This window comes from Elgaria multicarinata, chromosome 4, assembly GCF_023053635.1.
Source record: "Elgaria multicarinata webbii isolate HBS135686 ecotype San Diego chromosome 4, rElgMul1.1.pri, whole genome shotgun sequence".
Taxonomy (NCBI): domain Eukaryota; kingdom Metazoa; phylum Chordata; class Lepidosauria; order Squamata; family Anguidae; genus Elgaria; species Elgaria multicarinata.
Window position 1 is genome coordinate 72411857 of NC_086174.1, and position 27140 is coordinate 72438996.

The following is a 27140-nucleotide window of genomic DNA, read 5'->3' on the forward strand; positions in this document are numbered from 1 at the left end:
CATTAATTTCTCTAATCGCCTTTTAAAGCCATCTCAGTTGGCAGCCATCACTACATTTTATGGTAGCTAATTCCATAGCTTAACTATGCACTGTGTGGTACTTCATACATGGTTTTCCCAAAAGCAAATATTTCTTTCAGTTGTAATATGTAGATTTTATTTTAAATTCAACAGGAATACTAATATATCTCTTAACCCTTTGGATCTCCTAGGCCTTAGCTAGACCTAAGGCTTATCCCGGGGTCGTCCCTGCCTGCTCCCGGGATATCCTGTGTGTCATTTACATGAACAAGGATGACCCTGGGACGATCCCAAGATAAACCTTAGGTCTAGCTAAGACCCTAGTGGCTTTTGAGAAGATAAGAGCTTTGAAATGGCTAGTCAACAACTGGAATGCACATGAACCCCATAGTCACAACATGAGTGATCAGCACAGGTAAGAAATTACCTTAGGGTGTGCTTTGTGGTGGGGATGATGGTGAAAAAAACCCTTCTCACTATTACAACTGAACAGTGTTGGCCTGCAAAGCTTTGTGGAGTGGTTAGAAGCCTGCTTCTGAAGGACTGAGAGGTCACAGGGACCCTTCGAAAGCTTGTTTTGACCAATCTCCCTTACATTTTCCAAACAATATCATTCCTATTCACTACAGCTTGGATGCCATCATTTTGACAGAGTCCGAGGTGAAAACAGCCAGTTCAGTCTAGGTTTCAGCTTGTGCCTTCTGATGATGTGGACAAGTTGCTTGGTGGTTTGAAATCCACCACCTGTTGTTTGGATTCATGCCATGAAAATCTGTTAGGACTAGGCTTACCATCTGGACCTCGGAGGTAGTTGATGCCTCTTTGAATAAGGGTGTAGTACCTACTGCACTTAAGAAGGCAGCCATTAAACCTATGTTTTAAGAGAATGAAATTCTGGATCTTTTGATTCTGGATAATCATAGTCCGATACCTAATGGTAGCTAATGAGTGTGCCAGCTTGGTCTTCACTTGTGCTACTGTTATTATTCTTATTATTATTCTTATTCTTATTCTTCTTATTATTATTATTATTTATTTATATAGCACCATCAATGTACATGGTGCTGTACAGATAACACAGTAAAAAGCAAGACCCTGCCGCATAGGCTTACAATCTAATAAAGTTGTAGTAAACAATGAGGAGGGAAAGAGAATGCAAACAGGCACAGGGAAGTGTAAATAGGCACCGGGTGGGGTGAAGCTAACAAGAGGGTCTTCATCCCTTCATCTACTGCATCCCTTAGCATTTAATACCCTCTACTTACTTCCCAAAACTAGTAATTGTAGTATCAGTGATCAATTTGACATACATTTAGCATTGATTGTGGCTGGGTGGAAGGTTAGCCAAGTCAGGGTATAGAGCTGACTTGGCAGTGATATCCCACCCCTTAGGCTTGTTTTCCTAGGCATGAGAGGATAACAGGTGAAAGCCTGGGTAAAAGAGGGGCAGATGTCAGAGGCTGCTTCTCCCCTTCCTGGGACCCAAGAGCAGGAAAAGCAGCCATTTTTGTGCATGGCAGTGGTGCCACTGTGTTCGAGTCTCTCCTTCCCTTCCTGGGAGAAGGAGAGAGATGGAAACAGCAACCCTGTTGCACAGAAATGTCTCCTGCTCCTGGGTCGCAGCAGGGGGAGAAGGAGCTATTTGGACACAGTGCCAGAGCCACTGTGCGCCAAGTGGAGGAGAGGGGAGCACTGCTCCCTTCCCATCCTCCTGCTCCCCACTGCCAGGCCACCATACAGAGGTGGCTCGGGGTTGAGCCAGTGAAAAAAATCCCAAACAGATTCCTCCAACATCCCCTACTGGTTTTCAGACGCAAACGGCTTTGATAACCCCAGTGGATGACTTTTGCTGAGGAGTGGATAGGGTGAATGCAATCCTGTTAGTTCTGCTGGACCATTCAGTGGCCTTTGATACCATTGGCCACAATCCCCCCCCCCGGATCACCTAGGTAGGGGTAGGTGCTACAGTCATTCCAGACCTTTCTGGAGGGCTGTATCCAGAATATGGTATGAGGGAGTCCTGTTTTTGTCTTGCCAGGCATGGCTTTTAACATCTACATGACACCATTGGAAGAACTCATCCAGAGATTTGGGCTAAAGTGCCCAAACCTCTGGATGAACGACATGCAGCTCCAGCTCTTATTTCATCCAACTAGTATCAGGAGAGTCTGTGTAAACTCTGAACAGGTGTCTGGATGCAGTTTTGGAATGGATGACAACACTTAAGTCAAGGCTTAATCCAGACAAAACGGAAATACTGTGGCTGGGGAAATCTCTTGATCTGGATGCAGGTGTAAGACTAGTGTTGGATGGGGTTGCATATCTTGGGGGTCTTCTTGAACTAAGTGCTATATATAGAAGCACAAGTGGCATGAATGATTAGGAACGCCTTTTAACAGCTTTGGCTGATTTGCCTGTTGTGTACCTACCTGAAGAAAATAGACTTGCTACAATCTATATGTGGGGCAGCCTTTAAGGATCATTTGGACACTTCAGTTGGTGCAGAATGTAGCTGCCTGGTTGCTTGTGGGAGTAGGCAATCAGAGCATATAACTCCAGTTCTGTACCAGCCACATGGGTTACCATGTATTTCCTGGCCCCATTTAAACGGTTGGTAATCACCTTTAAAGCCCCAAATGGCCTTGCACTAGTTTATTTAAAGGAACATCTGCAGGTATATAATTCTGCCCAAGCCCTAGATGAGTCATGGGAGCCTTGCTCATATGCCCCCTAGTAAGATCTATTAGGCTGATGGGAATAAGAGAGAGGGCCTTTTCTCTAGTGGCTCTATCCTTGTGGAACGTCCTGTAACAATGGGCTGGTTTGTACATCATGATAAACCACCCTGAAAATAAGCCACAGTGGGTTGGTTGTTCATTTGCTAACCCATGTGACTCCCGACAGACCATCAGGTGCTCTACTACTTGCCATTGCTTGTTTTCCCTTAGTCCTCCACCCCGCTCCCAGCATGTATTCCATAGGCCTTATGCACTTGCATACAACACACAGAAAGAAACCAACCCATTTCAGAAGTAACTGCACCCATACTCCCACAGTAATTACACCCACCCACCCCAATAGCTCTGTCCCAATCAGCTGCCGCTTTTGGAGTTTGGGGTCAAGGGAAGTGCTGAAGTTTGAGGGTGGAGGAGAAATTGAAAAGTGTCAGTTCAGTATGTAATACACTGAGAGGATGAAAGTGGCAAGTGGGATTTGAAAACATTCAGAGTGAATATTGATCTGCATTGCTGAAGAAAGTAAGTAGCAGCAAATGTGAACAATTGCACACTTGTGAACAATAGTTTGAAAAAAGATCAAACCCATTTGCCAAAAAATAGTTTTGTTATAAAAGTTTGCAAACGAGTTATGGACTTTCCACACAAGTGGCCGTGTTTTTGTGCTGTTCTTGCCAGGCGGCTCTGTAGCTGCTTGAGATGAAGCATTGTGCTGGGTTCACTCAACATGACAAGCCACCCTGGACAATCCAAGAATAAGCCATGAGTTCTCATGGTGTTTGTATATGGTTAACAAACCACATTGATGCCTGCGTGCCAGATTTGCCCACTAGAATCAGCCACTCTAACACAAAAAAGTCACCGTAGCCTATCGTGTCATGCAAACCAGGGAAATAGGTGCATGTATCTTCCAGCCTGACTGGTTTTAAACCGGCCTTAAAGACCTAGATATTACAGTTTCCTTGAAAACAATGGGTTATTTTTTAAAAATAATTTTACTGTTGTTACTTTAAATGAATTATGGTGCCTTTTAGTTAGCTGTGTATTATTATTATTATTATTATTATTATTATTATTATTATTATTATTATTATCTATTTATATAGCACCATCGATGTACATGGTGCTGCACAGACCACACAGTAAATAGCAAGACCCTGCCGCATAGGCTTACAATCTAATAAAGTTGTAGTAAACAATAAGGAGGGAAAGAGAATGCAAACAGGCACAGGGAAGTGTAAGCAGGCACCGGGTAGGGTGAAGCTAACAGTATAGAGTCAGAACAAACTCAATGTTTAAAAGCTATAGGGAAAAGAAAAGTTTTTAGCTGAGTTTTTGTGGTTTTATATTTTGTGGTTTTCACATTTTACTGTGCAAACCACTTTAAGGAGGCTTTGCCTCAAACAGTGGCATAAAAACATCTTAAACACATTATATACTAGTGGATCAGCTGAGAAACCAGACTGGGATCTTGGGACAGCTTTTGAATGGATTCAGTTCTTTCTGATCAGATAATTTATTTCTTCATTTATTACCATGCTCTTGAGTCAACAAGGGCTTCCAGAGCAGCCTTCAATTAAACAGAGTCAATAAAAACAAGTTATGCGATTTAAAAGCGGAACTGGTTTTATATATAAAAAAAATCAGCAGTAAAATGGTACTAAAATCAGATCTACAAAGAAGGGAGAAACTCTCACATCCAAAAGAAAATGGGTTCCGTGCCAGGCAAAGTTCAGAGACTGGGTGTTACAACTGCAAAGACCGTCTTTTTAGTCACCACTCACCTCACCTCTGATGGAGTGGTAATACAAAGACAGACCACTGAGGGTGGTCATAATAGGTTCACGTGGGTGAAGGTGGTCATTTAGGTAGCTGCGTCCCAAACCATGTGGGCCTTTAAAGGACAGAGTCAGCACTTTTAGTTATATTTCAAACAGACCAGCAGCAAATTCTGTACAAATTGGTGAGAGAGAATTTGGATGCCTAGTCCTAGTTAGTCATTTGTCAACTGCATTTTTAACCCATTGCAGTTTCTAAACAGCTCCATGTTCCACGCTTTCAGGAATCCCAATGGGATGGTAGCAGAGCATGGCTAGCTGTGGCCATGCTGTCTGCATTCAAAAAGGCCATAGCTCATCACCAGGCTAAGCTTATCAAAAGTACAGAGTAACAATAAAAGAAGAACTTAAAAAAACACACAGTAGAATAAGGATATCAGCAGAGAACAATAAGACACCAAAACAAGACAGGTTGTTTTCAGCAGCAGCAGCATGATCTGGAAATGGTGAGGATCACTCCAAATTGAAGGCCTGCCTAAACAAGGCTAACTTCTTCAATAGCCTCCAGCAAACCAAAAGGGAAGGCTAGACTGGGTTGCCAGGGAAGGGAATCCCATAGTTTGAGAGCAATAGCAACAGATTGCATTACCATAACTTAAAAAGTTGAGAAGCCTTTTCTAACTGCTTTCTAACTTCTTATAAAGATCCTTGCAAATGATTGTTCAATGGTTATTCTCACAGGGCAAAGCATTTTTGACCAGGTTAGTTGGAATAAAACTTTAGAAGTGAGAACCCCTGTGTTTTCAACACATCAAATTATTGCCTGCTGAAGTTAAAAAATCCCGTTTTCATAAAATGGCAGTGGACAAGCTGACATCTTTTTATTTTGCTCTTCTTTTAAGTATCCTTTTAAAAACATTTTCAGATACTGGATATGAGACTTAAAAGACTGTTAGCCATTATTTTAATGATAATTTCAGGGTTGGAACTCCAAGCAAAAAAATCATAGAACAACAGAATAATTTGTGTCTCTAAAACACCATCTGGATAATTTTGAGAGTCGACAGAATTGCACTTGCTGTTTAGATTGTCAAAGGAACTCTTCAGGCAGATTGGTATTCCTGAGATGCAAGAGACAGGGGAGGTTTTTTTGCTGCCATAAATTAGGTAATAGAAAAGACTAAGTGTTTTCTACACAAGGCGTTTAATCAGCCACTTTACTGAGGTTTTTTCTGCTTCAGGATTAGGACTGGCTCCGTTACATATGGTTTCCCCCAGAGGTTTTCTTTCTCTGCTTTTCTATATGTTCCATTATAGAACCACTAGGTGGTACTGTGGTATAGCAAAATTGCACAAATACCTCAGGGTTTCTTGCCTCCATTCAGGAAATACCAGACTTTCCCAATGAAGAAAAAAAGTTGCAAAGCATGGGAGAGGCCCTGAAGGATGACAATGTCCTGTAAAGCACCCACAAACTACTGTGAGTAAGCACGAGCACACAATAAAAGTCTAGCGTACTCTATCACAGAAGACATTAGTATAACTTCCTCCTTCTGACGAATGAAAGAGCTATATGGTGAGTGGCCCTCAAGCAGGTAAAAAACAATACATCTCTGCACTCTCAAAGAAATAATCTGGGTTGTTTGTGATAATGTAATAACTGAGAAATTTAAATGGTTCTTGTAATTGAGCAGAAATATAATCTGCTAATTCACTAAGGGTGCAATCCTATGCATGTTTAAAAAGAAAAGGGTCCTACAACTCCCAGAATTCCCCAGCCAGATATTTTTCTGTCTAAACTTGCATAGGATTGTGCCCTAATACAGTTTCCCAACACCAATACTGGTATTTTTTAAAGGTATAGCCCAAAGCTGTTTTTTCTCATTTCCCTTCCCTTTATCATTGAAATGCTCCTTGCTACTCTCCCACCAGCACCACAGCAAAACACCACAATGCCAGTCCAAGATCACTTTTGCAAATCATTTATCAAGATAGTGATTTGGCCAGGGCATAATCTTAGGGGTACATGAGAAGGAGGCCACCTTACGGAAGCGATGCAGGCTTGAGACTGTTTGGTGTCTGGGTGGAGACTCCATTTTGGCTTTATTTCTGTTAAATAAATCATGACACGGTGTAATATGTCATGTGTTGTTGTTCATCTGAGGTTGTATTTACCTAATTTTTAGACCTGCTAAGGAACAGATGATTGTTATTATGTCCTGATATGTAAAATCATACAATTCCAAGAGGGTGTACTTTCTTTTTCACACAACTGTAAATGTATAGATAAAATACTGTTAACAATCCAGTTTTAGTTAGGCTAATTCTTCTCTGCTCCTGACATTGATGGCAGGTCAGAACGATCCTAATAATACTGCATAGCATGGCATTTATTACAATGAAAACAGGGGCGGGTGGGGATAGCATGCAGACTGACCTGTCCAGTAATAGATTAGGGGAAAACAATAGCTTTCCTGGGTGCTCCATTGATCGCCATACTAAGCCAATCATCAGTATCTCTAACCAGGCACATTCCAGTAGATGGACCTGATCATGGAGTACTAGATCCACAAACCCTAAAAAAGAAAAGAAAGAGCAGTAAGTATCAGGAAAAAAATGTTCAATGTGAAAAGAAGCACTAGTGTGGAGACCAGTTCAGTAATGATTCTGCTCAGCTATGGAGTTCTCTAGAAAAGACGTCAATACCCCTTAGGTTATCCTAATTCACAAGATGGTTATGATGAGGAAAAAAGGTTGCCTCATGTATGGTGCCATGACCTCATTTATGGTGCCTCAAATAAGGTAGTCTCATGTGTGATGCCTCAAATAATGGGTGGAATTCAAATCTAAAAAATAAAAAAGTTTGCAAGTAGAAGTATTGGAGATATTAGGAGGGGGGTAAGCATTATGCGCTAGTTTTTGTGAACCACCCAGAGAGCGTCAGCTTTTGGGCGGTATAAAAATGTAATAAATAAATAAATAATAAATAAATAGTTTTGAGCAGCAAGAGAATCATAGATAAACTAGATAAATCAGTTTTTCATTTTTATCTCTTCTAGATCGTTAATAAAGTTGTACAAAGTGTATAATGTCAATTTTACAAGTTGTGTCGTCCCCCCGTGGTCCTAAATGTTATGAATTTATGTTATGGTGTAAAATCTTTGGTTTTCACTTCTTATACCACTTATTTTAAATCACCGTGTATTATAAATTATACGTTGCTAACACTTTTGTCAAAGGGACTATACATGCATGTAGCCTGGCATAGCAAGGATACATGCTGCTTATATGATATACCAAAATTCCAACTTCCTTCCACTTGAATGAGGAAACTAAAACATGCCATACTGATAGTTCACATTTTCTGTGGAATCCTAGAATATTTTAACCCAGACAGAAAGGGACAGTTCTCCCACATTTCAGAACAATGGTGTGCTGCAATGATTTACTACACCTTTTGTAACGTGCAATCTTCTGGTTACAGTTCCTGACATGCCATATATTTGGAATCATCACATATTATATATTTGGAATCATCACATGTTATACAAATAGGGTGACCATATGAAAAGGAGGACAGGGCTCCTGTATCTTTAACAGTTGTATTAAAAAGGAAATTTCAGCAGGTGTCATTTGTATATATGGGGAAACTGGTGGAATTTCCTCTTCATCGCAGCAGTTAAAGCTGCAGGTGCCCTGCCCTCTTTTAAATCTGGTCACTCTAGTATAGCTCCTGCAGGTTCTCCGTATATACAAATGATACCTGCTGAAATTCCCTTGTCTACGCAACTGTTAAAAATACAGGAGCCCTGTCCTCCTTTTCATATGGTCACCCTATATACAATCAAACTTTACCAGCCCATTTTGCCAGCTGGGCCCAAGCCAGGAACATTACTCCGCCCCACCTGGAATTTTGGTTTGTACCACCTAGGATTTTAAAACACACACACACCCTCAGGCATTTGACATTTATGACATGCCTTCCAGTTAAAAAATGGGAGTTTATTTTTTAGACCAGGAAAATCTTTGGTTAAAAAAACAGTGGCTGACACTTTCCCTCACTTTTGTGACAATAGGCCTATAGGTTATGAGAAAATCACTGGCTTACAGAAGAGCGAGGACAGGCCAGAGAGAGCATAACTAGAATACCCAGGTATCTGGGCTGCTTTGCAGTAAGATTTCTCCCCCTGACTGCAACCTTAGCGTGACTTCCTTCTAACAAGTACTTGAGGTAATTGGTGGAAGCTGTCCTGAATGCAGAGTCATTTACACTGCTTGATCTTGCATTCAAGTAATGGAAATTTGATAATCACCAAAGTATGCTTTGGAGATCATGCAGAAGGTAGATTTCCAGATGTTTTGGATCTCAGCTCCAAGAAGCGCAGCCAATGGTCTGGAATTCTGGGAGCTGAAACTCTGAGTTACATTTGACTGGTTAAATTATTTAGGGTGACCATATGAAAAGGAGGATATGGCTGCTGTATCTTTTAACAGTTGTATTGAAAAGGGAATTTCAGCAGGTGTCATTTGTATACATGCAGCACCTGGTGAAAACCCCTCTTTATCACAACAGTTAAAGCTGGAGGAGCTACACTAGAGTGACCAGATACAAAAGAGGACAGGGCTCCTGCAGCTTTAAATGTTGTGGTGAAGAGGGGATTTCACCAGGTGCTGCATGCATACAAATGACACCTGATGAAATTCCCTTTTCAATACAACTATTCAAGATTTATTTGTTTAATTATTGCATTTTTATACCGCCCAATAGCCAAAGCTCTCTGGGCAGTTCACAAAAATTAAAACCATGAAAAGCATAAAAAAACAACCAACAGTCCTAGTAGCCACCTGCCTCACTTCCTTTGGCAGGAACCCTGTCCTCCTTTCCATAAATTATAGAATTAGCCTATAACAAGAACTGTATTATTAGTCCCAACAGGTGGGGGCCTGCAAAAAAAATAATAATTACAACACAGAGTGCTTTTGTTCAGAGTTCCAGCCACTCAATTCTAGCCCCCTTTCCCTTCCAACAGTCAACTTGGCATTCCATGCCCACTGAACATAACTCTGTCCTCAATGGGCTGTTTTTGGGGGTAGGTATTGGGTTTTTTTGTGCCTATTCTTCCTATTGGTTTTATTTTTTCTGTGCCCAATTTTAGCTGCGTGAAAGCACATCCTATTTTCTGGAGTGTCCTCCTGGAAGCAGGCTCTGAGTGTTGATTCCTCGAGCATCCTCTGGAAATTAGGCCCTCAGAGTGCTGATTTCTACAGTGTTTTGTCAACAGTGGAAGCAAATAAGGTGGTAATTTCAGCAGTCGGATCATGGGGGGCAGCAAATACCTTGTGGAGTTGTGGGTTATGCATCCCTGATTTAGAGCATGGGGGCATATTGTTTACATGAAAAGAGCAAGAATTGAGCTTTGGTTTATGTGGAAGGGTGGATGGGGCATATCTTCTTACCTAGTGCAAGAACATGCCTAGTTCATCCTCTACATTTTTTTTATAATTAGACCTAATGCTAAACTTTAGGAGATAAACACGTCAACAATATCCATTGCATCCATATCTACCCTGGATTTGTACTATTAATTATAGTTGAATATTGTGCTAATTGACTCTTTACCGGGAATCTTGCAACAGATTGCTCAGGGCTGGTAGTTGTGCAATTAATTGCTCAGAGTTCTGCAACTGATTGCTCAAACTCAAGAGTTCTGCAAGTGATTGCTTAAGCTCAGAGTTCTGCACTTTTGATTCCTTATAGCTAGGAACTGTGTGTTCTGAATAAATCTAGAAGCTGTTTGTTCGAACTGGGAACTCTGTGTTCTTCTCCTTAGAACTGGGAACTATTTGTTCTTTTACTGGAGTTAGGGAGGGAAGTTGGAGCTAGGAGATTTAAATCTAAGTGCAACATATGCATTATACTCTAAAGTCTAGATCTCAATTGTTTTTTCAGGAAGAAAAATATGATTCAGATAAAATATATGTTTTTTTGTCAAAGGATTAATGCATTTTAAGAACTTTATTTTGGTTAACATGGATGGCCCTGACTGTCCTTCAGGTAAATTCTATTTTGCTTTATTCAGGAAGAATACATTTTGGTGAATGTATCATAGGAAGGGACTTCAATGGTGTGATGAATCCACACATGGAGAGAATTAGTAAATCTACTTAATTGTTAGGCTCTTTACCAAAAACTTCAGTTGTGTTGTGCCTGGAGGTTTTATAATATACAAAATAGGAATTACACTAAAGCTAATTAGGGTTTGATTTATTTTTTTCATTTTTCATTTGATTCTTTCTCACAAAGAGCCTGGGTTGGCTACTAGTGCACCCCATATTGTTGTTGTTTACATTTCTATACTGCCCCATAGCCAAAGCTCCCTGGGCGGTTTAGAAAAACATTAAAGTAATGACTCTAATACCACACCTATATAATAAAATGCAATAAAATCATCCATGCAATTGATCAATCAGAAAACAAAGAGAGCACTTGCCTAAACCACAAAAGCCTACACAAATAAATACATCTTTAACAGGTGCCTACATGACAACACTGTAGGAGATAGCTGAATCTCTACTGGGTGTTCTGTAGCTGGGATACTGCCATCAAAATGGCTCTAGAAGATGTGATAGCGCCACAAACAAAACTTTCCTGGCCGATCTTAAATCCCAAGATGGTTAGTATTGGGAAAGGTCCTGAAGTGTTTATGGCTTTGTAAGTCAGTATTGACACCTTGAATTGGGTCTGGTAGCTCACTGGCAGTCAGCGCAGAGATTGCAAAACTGGTGTGATATGCTCACACCTCACTTGTTGTTACTCCTCACTGCTGTTACTCAACAAAGGTAACAGCATTTTGAATGAGCTGCAGCTTCCAAAACACTGTCAAGCACCAGGTAAAGAGTAGGGCTATGCAAGGGTCAAACCTCGGATATTCAAATCTGACGCTTGGAAGCCATTTTGTGGCATATCTGCCATTTTAGGATGGGATCTGCCATTTTCTGGCCAGCCCTAGGCCCTGGTACAGCCTACGGACCCTAGCATGCAGTGGCTAGGAGGGCTGGACTTACCAGGGCCCAGGAGCAGAGGGCAGACATGAACTTAACACATGCGATTGCTCACTCCTTGACATGGTCACCAGCTTCCCCGCCACCATTGCTGGCTTCCTCTCGCAAGATCGCATCCTCTCACAAGAACACTGCTTAAAGCCAACAATCTCATGAGAGGAGGCAATCTCCTGAGGGGACGCCAGCAATGGCAGTAGGGAAGCTGGTGATCGTGCCAGGGAGCAGACACTCACACTTGGCAAGGACATGTCTGTCCTCTGCTCCGTGGCCCCAGTAGCCACTGCATGCTGGGGGCTGTACCAGGGCCTAGGGCTGGTCAGGAAAATGGCGACTCCCATCCTAAAATGGTGGATCCACTGTAAAATGTTGGATATGCCACAAAATGGCCTACACGCATCGGATTAGAATATCCAAGGTTCAAATCTTGCACAGCCCTAGTAAAGAGAACTGCAATGGTCCAATCAGAACGTTACCAGGGCATGAACTACTGTTGCCAGGTTACCTGGTCTATGAACGGCCATAGCTGGCAAATGAGCTCTCCCTCGCTCTATGACCATAAACATGAATATGCAGTGCTTGCAACAAACTGTATGCTTCACATTGTTGTTACTGACAGCTCACTCGAGCAATCCAGTTCATTGTAAATCTGTGTTTCTTTCATTCCGTGTTGAAATGCCAAATGTTTGGCATTCCAAAGTTATGACTATATTTCATGTTTTGGTCCAAGCTAAGAAGAATATAATCAAATCTACAACTATACAGGGAAAACACGAGATTATATAATACAATAGCCTTTTGCCTGTTTCTTCAATCCCAGTGGTTTCCAAGCATAAAGGATACAGGAATGGCTTCACCACCCATCAAAATGCAAGCACTGCTCTTGTGGATCACAGTAAGTATCCAGCTATGTGTTGCACAACTTAATTTTCATTAAATACAAACAGGGTTGTTGTTGGTACTGTTGCTTTGCTTCTACTACAGATTTTGGCCATAACTCAAAGTACTGAGATAAATTACACAAGTCCATGCTTCATTTAAGAACATAAGAGCAATGCTGGAGCAGACCAAGTTCCAAATAGTCCAGAATTCTGTTCACACAGTAGCCAGCCAGCTACCTGCGGGAAATCCACAAGCAGGACATGAGTGCAACAGTACCCTCCCACCCATGTTCCTTAGCAACTTGTGTACATAGAAATACTCCCTCTGATACTGGAGGTACTCCATAGCTATCAGGACTAGTAGCCATTGATAGCCTTCTTCTCCAAGAATTTGTCCAATCCCCTCTTAAAGCCATCTAAATTGATGGCCATCATTATATATGGTAGTAAATTCCATAGTTTAACTATGTGCTGTGTGAAGAAGTGCTTCTTTTTCTCTATCCACAACCTCCCACCAATAGGATGACCCCGAATTCTAGTATTATGATTTGTTATATTTGGCATAGCATTTCCTACTGCAAAGAGCCTCGTGTGGCGCAGAGCGGTAAAGCAGCAGTTTCTGCAGCTGAAACTCTCCCCACGGCCTGAGTTCGATCCCAGCGGAAGCTGGTTTCAGGCAGCCGGCTTGGGTCGACTCAGCCTTCCGTCCTCCCGAGGTCAGTAAAATGAGTACCCAGTTAGCTGGGGGAAAGGTAATAACGGCCGGGGAAGGCAACGGCAAACCACCCCGCTATAAGGCCTGCCAAGAAAACGTCAGCGAAAGCCGGCGTCCCTCCAAGAGTCAGCAATTACTCAGTGCTTGCACGAGAGGTTCCTTTCCTTTCCTTCCTACTGCAAAATGAGCCTCAAAAACAGCTCGTCTCTGGTAGTGGAAATCTCTGTATCCTAAACAACACATGGATCTCTGCCTGCATATACAACCATCCATACATTTGCAAATATCACTTCTTTAGATCCTGGTTTCATGTTGAATTTCTGATACAATGAATGGCCTCTGTCTTGCCTGGAGATTACAAATGCAAGGATCATTCTTATTTAGTATTGTTGAGAAGCAGAAAACATTTTGCAGCTCACTGATGGTGAAAATAGTGAAAGGATATTGTCTGTCAGTAGTAATTCTCAGAACCTCAGAAAGTCTACAGCAAAAGACGGAAAGGAAAGAGTTTCTTGGTTAAATCTTTCTCTCTCAGAGCAATGTCATGTTAGTTTTGTATGGACTGAGCTTCAGCCAGCTGTTGGCTGTTTAAGAGATAAAAGTGCTGTTGACAGTTTCACTATGTGTATATTATTTTGTGACTAGCACAAGCAGAGAAAATGAGATATATGGCTTGATGTTATCAGCAAATGCAAAGCTTTTCATCCCATGGAATTTTATTCTCCCTTTATGAACGAGTGCACAGCTTTATGAGTTGCTGTTTCTATCACAAAAGAAAAGCAAACATTATTTGGGGGTCATCTGTGGCAACTGCCTAAGTAGTAAGGAGAAGTTTAATTCTTATAAAGGGAAGCAAAGGCATGGGGGTTGGGTGGGCTGGAAATACCGTTTCCTATGTGGGCAAAGGCTACAGACAATGGACTTCCTTCATGGATGCATTCCTACCACAGTAACTTATCCATTGGTAAAGTTGTGGTTTTGCATATCCTATGCAAAAGAGAGGAATACTATGGACTATAGTTAACTGAGATGGCTCTATAGCAGCAAATCACCTCATCGGGTCATTGATTCTGTTTGGCACTGCCTCACTTTTGCATGAAAACTGTGGCTCGTTAAGGGAGTAGTGAACTTCCAGATACTTCTTGTCTATAGCTTAATTTAGGCATCACATCAAATGCTGGTTTGTACTAAGCATGGTTTATAATCTCTACTATATTTTTGCTTTCAGAAAGTACAACTAGCAAACCATGGTTTAGAGCTGTTTCTCTGCTTTCACTTGTCATCTCCTGAGCACTCAGCACTCTCTACTGAAGTGGAGCAACAGTCCTACGGAGAGCTTGTCAGTTTGGACATCACACCACAGCACTGGTTGTAAATCCAGTTATTCAAACCACAGTTTCTAGCATGATTTGTCAATTCAGCCATCGTGGCAGACTTCCTGAATCATGGTTTGAAATGTTATCTGAAATAAGCAAATGTATAAATAAATGTTTTCCAGTGCTCCATATATTGGCCATCACCCTATTTCTCCTTCTTCATAATTTGAATAATTTCCATTAAAAAAGAAATAACCTGAATTTCTGCATATTTAATCATCCCTTTAAGATACTTCTCTAATGTTTTCACAAGGATGGGGGTGGGGTGTCATTTTGGGTCATATACAACATCCCAATTCCATGCCGGTAACAGATGCCTTGTCCCCTTTTTTTTAGCACATTGCACGCCAATTATTTGATAGGCAACATGAGTGTGTGTGTTTTAAAAGAAAACAGACCTGCTATCTGGAGGGAAATAAAGTGTTTGAATAGGAAATCTGCAAAATATTAATACCAAGACAGGATGAAATGAAAAGGAATGTGACAAAGGAGACTGGTGCTGACTTATACTAAGTCTTCATGAACTTCACAGAGTCTTTCTACACAAGATATTTATTGTGCGCTCATGATTCCTCAGTCACAGTAGTCTGCAGGTGCTTTACACAACGTTGTCATCCTCCAGGGCCTTTCCTGTTCTTGAAACCCCAGTGTATTTGTGGAATTCTGCTGTACCACATCGCCACCTAGTGGTTGTGTAATGGAACATAAAGAGAGGCAAAGAACTCCTCCCCACCACCACCAAAAGAGAAAAACAACAATTCAGAAGCAGATGCCTTGGTAAAGTGAGGGTTAAAAGCCTCATGTAGAAAAGCCCATTGAATTATAAATAAGTGATATGTCAGGATTAATACAACACCCTCCAAGATGCTGAAGAAACCTCTCTACTTCCATAACAACAGCAAATGCAGACAATCTGAGCTAATACCCAAACAACAGAAGGAAAACCAGAAAATTATGTTCATCAACATTATTGAAAATATGTTTGCATGTAGTTGTTTTGTCAACTATAACACTGCATTGATTTTCATTTCTTGCTACATTGGATATCCATATCGCTATGAATTTGCTTCAGAACATTGGAGAGAGCAATCAATATGAAAAACACAACAGCAGACAAAGCTGTGGACAAATAGTTTTTCTGTTTTCTGAAACATAATAAAGGAGGGAAAATATATCGTCAGCTATATATTATTTATTTATTTATTATTTATTTATGTATTACATTTTTATACCGCCCAATAGCCGAAGCTCTCTGGGCGGTTCACAAAAATTAAAACCATCATAAAACAACCAACAAGTTAAAAACACAAATACAATATAAAAAGCACAACCAGGATAAAACCACGCAGCAAAATTGATATAAGGTTAAAATACAGAGTTAAAACAGTATAATTTAAATTTAAGTTAAAATTAAATGTTAAAATACTGAGTGAATAAAAAGGTCTTCAGCTGGCGACGAAAGGAGTACAGTGTAGGCGCCAGGCGGACCTCTCTGGGGAGCTCATTCCACAACCGGGGTGCCACAGCGGAGAAAGCCCTCCTCCTAGTAGCCACCTGCCTCACTTCCTTTGTCAGGGGCTCATGGAGAAGGGCCCCTGTAGATGATCTTAAGGTCCGGGTAGGTACATATGGGAGGAGGCGTTCCTTCAAATAACCTGGCCCCAAACCGTTTAGGGCTTTAAATGTCAATACCAGCACTTTGAATTGGGCCCGGACCTGGACTGGCAGCCAATGAAGCTGGAAAAGGACTGGCGTAATGTGATCTCGCCAGCCAGTCCCTGTTAGTAAACGGGCTGCCCTGTTTTGTACCAGCTGAAGCTTCCGGACCGTTTTCAAAGTCAGCCCCACGTATAACGCATTGCAGTAATCCAAACGAGAGGTTATCAGAGTATGGATAACTGTAGCTAGGCTATCACTGTCCAGATAAGGGCGCAGTTGGTATATCAGTCTAAGCTGATAAAAGGTGCTCTTTGCCACTGAGTTCACCTGTGCCTCAAGTGACAGTTCTGGATCGAAGAGCACCCCCAAACTACGGACCCGATCCTTTAGGGAGAGTGCAACCCCGTCCAGGACAGGGCAAATATCACCTCGCCGGACAAATGAACCACCCGCTAACAGTACCTCCGTCTTGTCTGGATTGAGTCTCAGTTTGTTAGCCCTCATCCAGTCCATTACCGTGCCCAGGCACTGGTTCAGAGCAGTCACTGCCTCACCTGGGTTTGATGAAAAGGAAAGGTAGAGCTGGGTATCATCCGCATATTGATGACACCTCAGTCCACATCTCCGGATAACCTCCCCCAATGGCTTCATGTATATGTTAAACAGCATAGGGGATAAAATAGAGCCCTGCGGAACCCCATGGCTTAGGAGCCACGGCACAGAGCAATAATCCCCCAGCACCACCTTCTGGAATCGGCCATCCAAGTAGGAGCGGAACCACTGCAATGCAGTACCTCCAACTCCCAGCTCAGACAACCTATCCAGAAGGATACCATGGTCGATGGTATCGAAAGCCGCTGAGAGGTCTAGGAGAACCAACAGGGTCGCACTCCCCCTGTCTCTCTCCCGACAGAGGTCATCCCACAGGGCGACCAAGGCAGTTTCCATTCCAAAACCAGGCCTGAAACCCGATTGAAATGGATCTAGATAATCCGTTTCATTCAAGAGTGCCTGGAGTTGTCCTGCAACCACCTGCTCAAGCACCTTTGCCCTGCCCATATTACAGGGATATCTTTACAAAATAGTGCAATGCCACCATGCCATCCCCACCCACCCCATTTTTTTCAACATTCTCATTCAATTTGATAGAAAGGTGGCCTTTCCCCATATGAGTCTGCCCAGGATTTAAGATCTTTGGGGGAGGCCGCTTTCACAGTCCCACTACCATCAGAGGTATGTTTTGGGGACATGGGTGAGGGCCCTCTCAATAGCCACTCCCAGGCTCTGAAACTCCGTGCTGAGGAAGGCTAGAGCCTAATCTACACCAAGCAGGATAGTGCACTATGAAAGCAGTATGAAAGTGGTATATAAAAGGCAGGAGCCAAATCAAGCAGGATGTAGCATTATGAAAGCAGTATATGGTATGTGTCAATGGATGCCAACAGTTGTCAGTGCACTTCAATACTACTATAAAGCAGTAGTGTGGCTCCTGCCTTTTACATACCACTTTCATAGTGCAATATCCTACTTTAGATTAGGGCTAGGTTGGTCTCTTCTCTGTTTCCCGTCCTCCAGTAGGGAAAGTCATTTCTATTCAGGAAGGCCTTTGGCATATAAACTGGTCTGTTGCTGAAAGGGGTTTTCATTAGTTGAGTGCTCTTTATTTCTTTTATTGTGTGTTTTTGATTAGGGTGACCATATGAAATGGAGGACAGAGAAAGGGAATTTCAGCAGATATCATTTGTATGCATGCAGCATCTAGTGAAATCCCCTCTTCATCACAACAGTTAAAGCTACAAGAGCTATACTAGACTGACCAAATACAAAAGAGGACAGGGCTCCTGCAGTTTTAACTGTTGTGATAAAGAGGGAATTTCACCAGATGCTGCATGCATACAAATGACACCTACTGAAATTCCCTTTCCAATACAACTGTTAAAGATACAGGAGCTTTGTCCTCCTTTTCATGTGGTCACCCGATTTTAATTTTGTTACTTATTTGTTCCTGTGTTGTATTTAATTTTTTTAAATGGTGTTTTAATATGTATTTTATTGTTAGCTGCCTTGAGCGCCATTTTTTTTTTTTTTGACAGGAAGGCAGGATATAAATTAAATAAATAGCAAATATTAAAAAAAAAAACATTGAGTTCTATGAGGCTCGCTCAAAGGCAATCTTCCCCAACTCATGTCTTCCAGATGTTTTGGATTATAATTTCTAGTATTCCTGACTATTGGCCATGCTGGCTGGGGCTGATGGGAATTGAAACCCAAGAATTCTGGAGGGCACCAGGTTGTTCTCTAGGGTAGTGGAATATATGATTGCAATTTTAGAAGAATGTCTACTTTTGAAAAGCCAACAACCATTTGACCCTTAAAGCATGTTTTGCCCTTCATTTCTTGTGTCAGACTATCATAAATCAGATACTTGTGAAGATGCTGGATTGCACAGGTTTATTCAGTATTTTAGATCAGATTATAGCCCCAATGACAAACCGTCCTTGATTTTTACGAAGGCAGGATCAGACCCTATATATTTTGAAGCAATAAAACATACATATGAATGAACTGATGCTACTTTTGTAGAAAGTGCCAAGCATTAAAAATTATAATATTTTTAAGCATACCTGTGTCTTCAGGCATAGCTCGTAATATAGTAAATGGATGTAAAGGACTATACCCTTGTAGTCATTTGTTTCAAAATGTTCCTTTCTGTGCAGTTGTTGTGCCCCCCCCCCACATAAAACAGAGCTGTAATTCACAAATTTACTCCTTTAAGCTTAATTAGCTTGTAGCATGCATTAGGGGAGATGAGATCAGAGAAACTAGCATCTGGTGTTAATTATTTTAAAAGGTCATTTTACATTTGCTATTATGGGCTATATTGTATACAAGTCAGGAAAAAACCCTTTTAAAAGGAAAATGCACTTAATATTTACAATTATAATTACAGAGATGGCCATAAAAACTGTCAACGTTGCATTATGTGTTCTGTTTTAAAGGCCGTGTCTAGCTTTTTATCTAAACTGGTCAAAATTGTGCCTTGAGCTGAAACTTGCAATATTCCATCTGTAGAATATATATATTTAACAAGAATAATAAAAATTGAGCTCTTTTTTCAGTTATGAAAGCACTTAAAATGATTCAATGGTTGTTTGCTTAATTAGTGCATTTAAGGTCAAGGAACAAAAGAATCATCATTTTCTACAGGGATATAAAAAGGAATTACTTGTGTTAGGTAATGTTAACTGTATAACTTGATTTATTTTTAATTTTAGAAGCAAACAACTGAACCACTAGAAAGATGGCAAAAGACTCAGGTCAGATGAAAACTCTAGATTGACAAAGTGGGGGTGAGGCTTCTGATTTACAACCATTTATCCCCATATTTCAATACACATACTTCAGGCTTGCTGCAGCAAGTAGATGTCCCATTATGTTTAGAGCATGGTTGCTCAATTTCTAATTTTCTGTATATATACTCAGAAGCCACTATTATTTTTCAGTGGTATAAAACCAGGCAGTTTATTTAGCACTAATTCATTCACCACTGCTGAGTGAATTAATGTCTAAATAAAGTTGGCACCATCTAACAGTATAGACTTCATGATCCAGAAACAGGACCCCAGCTGTGGGATAGGGATTTTAACCATCCCCATACCTGAAATCTGCATTGCCAAAAATGTCCCACTCATTTCAGTCACTGGATTTGGTCCAGAAAGGAAGGGTTCCACAGTTATAGAAGTTATGCACTCAGCCTTAACTGGGGGCATTACATACAAAACTTAAGGAGAGAGTCACATAATACTATGAAATCTCTGTACATATTTCAACTTGAAACCACCTTCATGGTCCTCATCAGTTCAATTTGTTTTTAGCTGTGTATATTTATTGTTATATATAGTATGCTTTTATCTGTATGCCACCCTGAGATCTTATTGATATAGGGCGGGATATGAATGTTTTAAATAAATAAATAAATGAGGACACCCATTTTATGACCCATTAATTAAAATAGGGTAGGTTGCCATCAGTGTAAAAGAACTATGTGGATAAGACAACAACAACTTTGACCTAAAGAAGCAAAAATGTTGGGAAACTATTTCTGAACATTATTTTATATCCTGCCTTTCCCCTACAAATTTTGACTAACAATAAAACATAAAATAAAATGCAAAATTATAATTAAAATATAAATGTGAATCAATTAAAATGTATAAAACTCACACAATAGTATAAATATTTAAATAGAAAAAGTGCTTCAAAATGATGGACAAAAGTAGCGACCTAGACATTTTTTTAAATAAAAAACACCTATTGTTTGCAATAAAGGTAGGATATATTTTGAAACAGAGTGAAAATCATGTTGCCCCCCTCGTGCTCTTCGCTCCTCTGATGCCATGTTTCTTGCCTGCCCAAGGGCCTCTACTTCCCTTGCTCGGCTTCGTCCATTCTCTTCTGCTGCCCCTTACGCCTGGAACGCTCTTCCAGAACATTTGAGAACTACATGTTCAATCGCAGCTTTTAAAGCTCAACTAAAAACTTTTCTTTTTCCTAAAGCTTTTAAAACTTGATGTTGTGCGGACTTTATACTGTTAGTTTTACCCTACCCTGTGCCTGCTTACCCTACCCTGTGCCTGTTTGCATTCTCTTCCCCTCATTGTTTTACTATGATTTTATTAGATTGTAAGCCTATGCGGCAGGGTATTGCTATTTACTGTTTTACTCTGTACAGCACCATGTACATTGATGGTGCTATATAAATAAATAATAATAATAATAATAATAATAATAATAATAATAATAATATGCAATAGCTAAATAAGAATAACCAACCTGTACTAAACAGAGAGAAGGAAACTTAGGAGCAGAGAAAGATTAATCTTAAATGTGAATGGAAGTACTTAAGAGCTAAGAAAAAATGGAACACTGATTCTTACTTCCACTCAGTATCTTCATAAACATGGACAATATAACTGAGAAGACAGCACCTTTGGCTCAAATAATTTTTTCTCTCCCTCTTAGTCATGTGATAACTTTGTAAAAGTTAGGAAACTGGTACAATAGCTTGACAGTTAGTTGTAGTGAATTTGTGAAGGCTTAACTCTGAAGTTTGCGACAGAGAAGACCTACTCCCTTGAGCTGTCCTCATCATGGAGTGATCATAGGTAAGGGAGCAGTAGATAATTCATGATAGCAGAAAGATTATAGTTTCCCAGTATCACCATGATACATTAACTTATACTACTAAAAATTATCAAGAGCAAAAGGGAGGGCAGATGACATGATGCCACCAGGCAAACGGAAAAGATTCCAGAAGTAGAAGCAAGCAAGAAATCAACAGATTGGAGACCAGTTTTGGGAGTGTGAATAAAAAGAGACCATCAGGGCTGGAGTTCAAGAGGAATGGAAAACACAAGCTTGGAACAAGGTGGTGGTGGGGATACTTGTGCTCAAAGTTTTAAAATGCCTGAGGGCAATCATTTTGAGCTGCAGATGTATGTTATCCATTTTTATCCATCAATGGTATTCAAAGACATCAGCTATTTGCCAGGAAATTTATCTTTGCTTTCATGCAGAGTCATGATGCTGCTAATCCCACCATAACCCAAGGGTTTAAAGGCATATATTATAGGACATATCCATCGATCTGCCTTGAGACTATTATTTTTTTTATTATAGGCAGGATGACATTCTTGAGTTTGCTAGTGCACATTTTGTGTGTGCTTTTCAATCATTTTGGAGGAGGGATAGTAATGAACGTTTATGGGAATATAAAAATGCACACTGTGGTATCCACTTTCTAATGTTAACATCACATCAATATATTCTCCCCCTCAGTGTTTGTTATTCTTGGTCATTGATGTTGGTGTGCATATGCATTTTTCCCTCATGGCATATAAGGGCGTACAAAATTAGAAGAAATGCAAGAAATGTATTACGGTATATGAATGCACAGCTTACATCATAGTAAGGGCCAGTCCACTCTTGAGATAGCAATAGTCTCTGGTGTAAGGTTTATAGGCAGGCTCAGCCAGCAATAGGGCCAATGTGAACTGGCACCTCCATAGGCTAAGCATACAAATGGCAGTCTCAAATATCCACATGACAGTTCAAAAGGTGTCTCCATCTGCGCCTGGCCATGAGTACAGCACCAACCTCATATGTTCCTGAGATGAACAAATAGGGGCCAGCTCATAAATGAAGAGGCCCACATATCCCATATGAAGTCAAGGCAAGATTCCAGATGGAAATGAAACAATTGTTAATGCAAGAACAACTGTTGTTCATGTGTTAACAATTGTACAGATTACATCTCCCACCACCCCCATCCAGCATGGCCACTGGCTAGGGATAAGGGGGAATTGCAGTCCAATACATCTGGAGGGCTCCTGGTTGGAGAAGGTTGCTCTGTGAGTTATTAAAATATCTTGCTATTTGTGAGAAAAGGTAGAGTAGCAGCCTTCACATAGCTTGATAGCATCTAGGTGTCCCTGTATGTCATATGCACACACCTACATTCTAAGCCTGTCATCGTTTTTCAAATTCTCTGTTAAGCAACTTGAACTCTGGGTTTCAGTCTCCTTTGTCGTCTTTCTTGAGTGGGTGTTCAGTTTGACTACAAGAGTATTCAGGTGCTTCTTTAAAGAACACAGTGCTTTCATCCCATAATTAAGCAATACAATTACTAGAAGGCAACGCTGCACGCAGCTCCCCGCCAGAGAAATGTTACAGCAATGATGAGGTGTTTATTTTTGTAGCTGGTAATAAAACAATATTTGAACAAAATCTTTCATCCTGTTACCATTATCTTATCAGTCTTTATACCAACCATAAAAGACAGTAGCTACTCCTCTGGCAGAAGTCAACTAAAAACTGTGCCTGCTTCATATTTAATAGTGGTCATGTTAGCTTTTAAGGGAGTGTGTTTTACTCAATTATATTTTGAAACCAAACTGGACAAAGAGATTAAAAAAACCTGGCCTCTGTTCCCAGACCGTTTATCCCAGAGCATTTATGAGATGTTCCCTATCTTATCAGTAACCAGTAAATCTGTATATTTAGCACAGGCAATTATAAACCACAATGGTTTAAATATCAGATAGCCCTAGAATGTTAAAACTGGAAACCTTCCCGTAGCAAGAGGGGAAATATTTATTTATTAATTTTATTTGTTTATTTCTTACACTTTTAGACCATTTAATAACTGGAGTTCTTTGAGCACTGCACAGATAAATTAAAATGTAAAATACAAAACCTAAAATGGCACATAATAAAACCAAGATAAAACCAGCACAATGCACAAATTTAAAAACACTAAAACAGTTCCTAAAATACCTGGGCAATTAAAAAGTTTTCCATGTGGAACTGAAAGGTTCAAAAGGCAGCCCCCATGTACAACAAATTACTATAGTCTGACTCTGCAAACTGGGTGAGAGTGCTTAGGCATGATCATGTCACAACCCAGGACATCTCTGCATTCCTTAGAGTGACCACGGCATCCACTGGAGCACCAACCACAACAGAAAGGAAATCCCTCAGAGCCCTCCAGAATCTATTAGCCTCCGTGCAGAGGGGGAAAGCTGCTGAAAGTCTAAACTTCAGCAGGAAGTGATCTGAACATGGCAACATGATAGATGTTAAATCCACCACCTTCAGATCACAATCCTCCTGCCCAAGTGAGAAGAATACATCCAAAATGTGTCCTACCACATACGTTAGGCCAATGACATTGGGACAGCTCCATGATTGTACTGGAAGTCATGAATTCCTCCCCTGGATCTAATGCCCTCATGTACCATTTTAGCTGGTGTAGTCAGCACTGCAGCCTGGATTGCAGAGTTCTACTATGGATCAGCTCTTCAGTAAAGATTAGGTTATTTCAGGTTTCTTGGGGAAGCAAGGCAGGAAGAGATCAGCACCATGGAAAGCTCTTAGTGATTCTGGGGCTGGAGGCAAATTTGGGTTGTCTGTGGCAGGATCTACACTACTGCTTTAAAGCACTTTATAACCATTTTGACAGCTGTTGGGGCCCAGGACACACTCCATATACAGTTGTCAAAACTGTTATAAAGCGCTTTAAAGCAGTAGTGTAGATCCAGCTTGTATATTGCTCCAATGAGAAGCAGATCAAAACTGAGCCTTCAGTAACAGTTTGGCTACCTTTAGGCTGGTTGGAACATTTTCCCCCCAGAACTTTCAGGCTGGGGCACTTTGGGGGGTGGACTCACATTTTGATAAGTTGGGTGAGATTTGGTTTTGTTTCTTTACTTTTTTTTTTAACTAAAAAAGTTCAGCTGCTACTTCAAGTGGCAGCTTGGCTACACTCACTAGCCTCGCTGATGTTCACTTTGAAAATGTGGGCCAGAATGCCCTCTGGGTATGACAATACATCATGATGTAGCATCACTCCCAGGAGCATTATGGTTGCCCATGGGCCCTGCCTGTAAGGGAGCAGATTGATTACAAGACAACATCTAATGTTTATATTTAAACTTGAGGTAGCTGGTCTCAAGCCATCCTTACTAAGAATGTATATGGAATGTGATGATATATTGCCTCTTCTAGATCTGAAGAGGGCTCCTGGCTGTTTTTATTTTCAATTCTGTGTCACCCCTTGGTTACGGTTCTAGGAGATGCAGCAGGAGAACCCATCTTTGAAACTTTTAAGACTACTCTTTATTTAACAGTGTGTGAGAACGAAAGGAAAATAATCTAAAATGTCACTCACATGTGAGTTTGAAAACCTGACATCTAATTTAAGGAAGTGACTTCGGGTTTAGAAAAGAAATATTGGGGAAGCTAAAGACAACATTTCAGCAAGAGGTTTTATTTTTAAATAACTAATGTGCTTATCTCTTCAATCATTGCCAATCATATCAGGCATGGCAATGTATGAAAGAAACACAGAAATGGATTCCTTTAATAAAAAGTTAAGAAAAAAATCTGCCAAATCTAAAATGAGCTTGAATCACAACAGTGTTCCATCTACAAATAGAAGCTGCTGAGAACATATTGTGCTATATGAAAGAAATGAAGTATATCCGCAGAGTTCATGGGTCTGGTTATTCTTTTAACTCATTAGAAAATAGGATTAGTCTTTGGCAGAGGCACCTGCAACCATTCTGACATCTCCACATAGCTCAAGTTAGAAAAATTCTACCAAGCTTGTTCATGGAGAAAATGGATAGGTGAATGTCCAGACATAGATGTAGCTGTACTTCCTTTCATTTCTATATTCTTGAACTAATTTAATTTGCTTTCCTGTATTAGTGAAAGCAGAATCCATTTAAGTGAATGTGGGCTGATAACACATTGGTATGTCAGCGTACAGTTTAAATATTCTTTTGTCCACAGAAAATTGCATTTTCGAAAGAATCTCACTGAAATCTTTATAAAAATATCTAATCCCTCCTTTAAAAAATATCTCTTTGGCACTAAATATTTGAGGTATAATCCTTCCCTGTACAAGTGCAGTGCCTGGGGTGGATTCTCTAAGGGCTCAACAGAGTCCTGTCTCTCCTCTCTGTCTCCTTGAGGATGAGTACAAGATATCAAGTAAGGGACAAAAAGGAGATAAAAATAAATGATAGCAGTTTCCCTTAAAAACTGCAATAGCATGCATTGGTGAATGAGCTCACGCTGCTCAGAAGCTCTGGGCTTTCGGTTTCCCTGCCTTAAGACGCTCGTGCAAAGACACAGGGGCTAGGTGGGGTTTGTTGTTCTGTGTTTATGTGGTGGTGGAATTGGGCCAAGCAAGGCAAAGGAATGGATTAATACAGAAAAACATTATACTGTTGTTTATACTTTGAATGGTTTTAATTTTTGTGAACCGCTCAGAGAGCTCCGGCTATTGGGAGGTATAGAATTGTAATAAATAAATAAATAAATAAATAAATAAATAAATAAATAAATAAATACTGAGGTGAGGAAAGCCAATGAAGAGGAAACTCACTGGAAAAAGGTGACAGAAGAATTAAAAGACACTCTGCATTAATGGAACCATTAGAGTTATGTAACTACTTTCAGGTACTGGAGGATGAGATTGGAGGACAGCCTGCAGAGGAAGAATTACAGGGGACCCTGTGCAACAATGAGCAAGAGGCAGAAGGTCAGTTGAGCAGAGGCAACAACACCAAGACCTATAACAACAAGAAGAAAAGAGTAGTCGTTGTGGGAGACTCCCTGCTGCATGGGATTGAAACCCAAGTATGTCACGAAGACCCATGGACTTGCCAAGTATGCTGTTTCCCTGGAGGACAGATTAGAGATGTGACTGAAGGGTTCCCAAAGCTCAAAAAGTCCACTGACACTTATCCTTTTCTTCTCATCCATGTGGGAAAAAACGATACTGCTGAGCAGAGCTATGAAGAAATCATGTCAGAACTTCGGGGCCCAGATAATTTTCTCATCCATCCTCCTAGTTCTTGGAGGAGGAATAGAAAGGGAAAGAAAAATACTCTGGTTGAATGACTGGCTATGAAGGTGGCGCCGACATGAGAGATTCAGTTTCTAGGACCACAGGCTATGCTACTTGGAAGATGGACTGCTGGCAAGTGATGGGTTGCGCCTCACAAGGGCTGGAAAGAATGTGTTTGGCCACAGCATGAAGAAGTTCATCAGGAGGGCTTTAAACTAAATCCTATGGGACGTAAGCTTGGAGGCAACAATGGATGAAGGCTTATGCACCATAACAGAACAGCTCTAATAGGATCCATAAATAGTCTTCACAATAATGTAGGAAAGAAGCCAGACCATAAAGCACATGGTCTTTGATGTCTATATACTAATGCCCAGAGTATGGGAAGCAAACAGAACAAACTTGAACTCTTATTACATGAAGGAAAATACGACTTAATAGGTATAACTAAAACTTGGTGGGATGACTCCTATGACTGGAATACAGCAATTGAAGGGTA

The 27140-nt window shown here is 40.6% G+C and overlaps 1 protein-coding gene across 2 annotated transcripts in view; it reads right to left on the bottom strand.

Moving 5' to 3' along the window:
- Window positions 1-27140, bottom strand: part of ESR1 (estrogen receptor 1) — a 282918-nt gene that overhangs the window by 27142 nt on the left and 228636 nt on the right. For both annotated transcript variants that reach the window (XM_063124534.1, XM_063124533.1), the window contains one exon: window positions 6972-7110. In XM_063124534.1, coding sequence (XP_062980604.1) covers window positions 6972-7110 — 139 coding nt within the window. The remainder of the gene's footprint in view (window positions 1-6971; window positions 7111-27140) is intronic.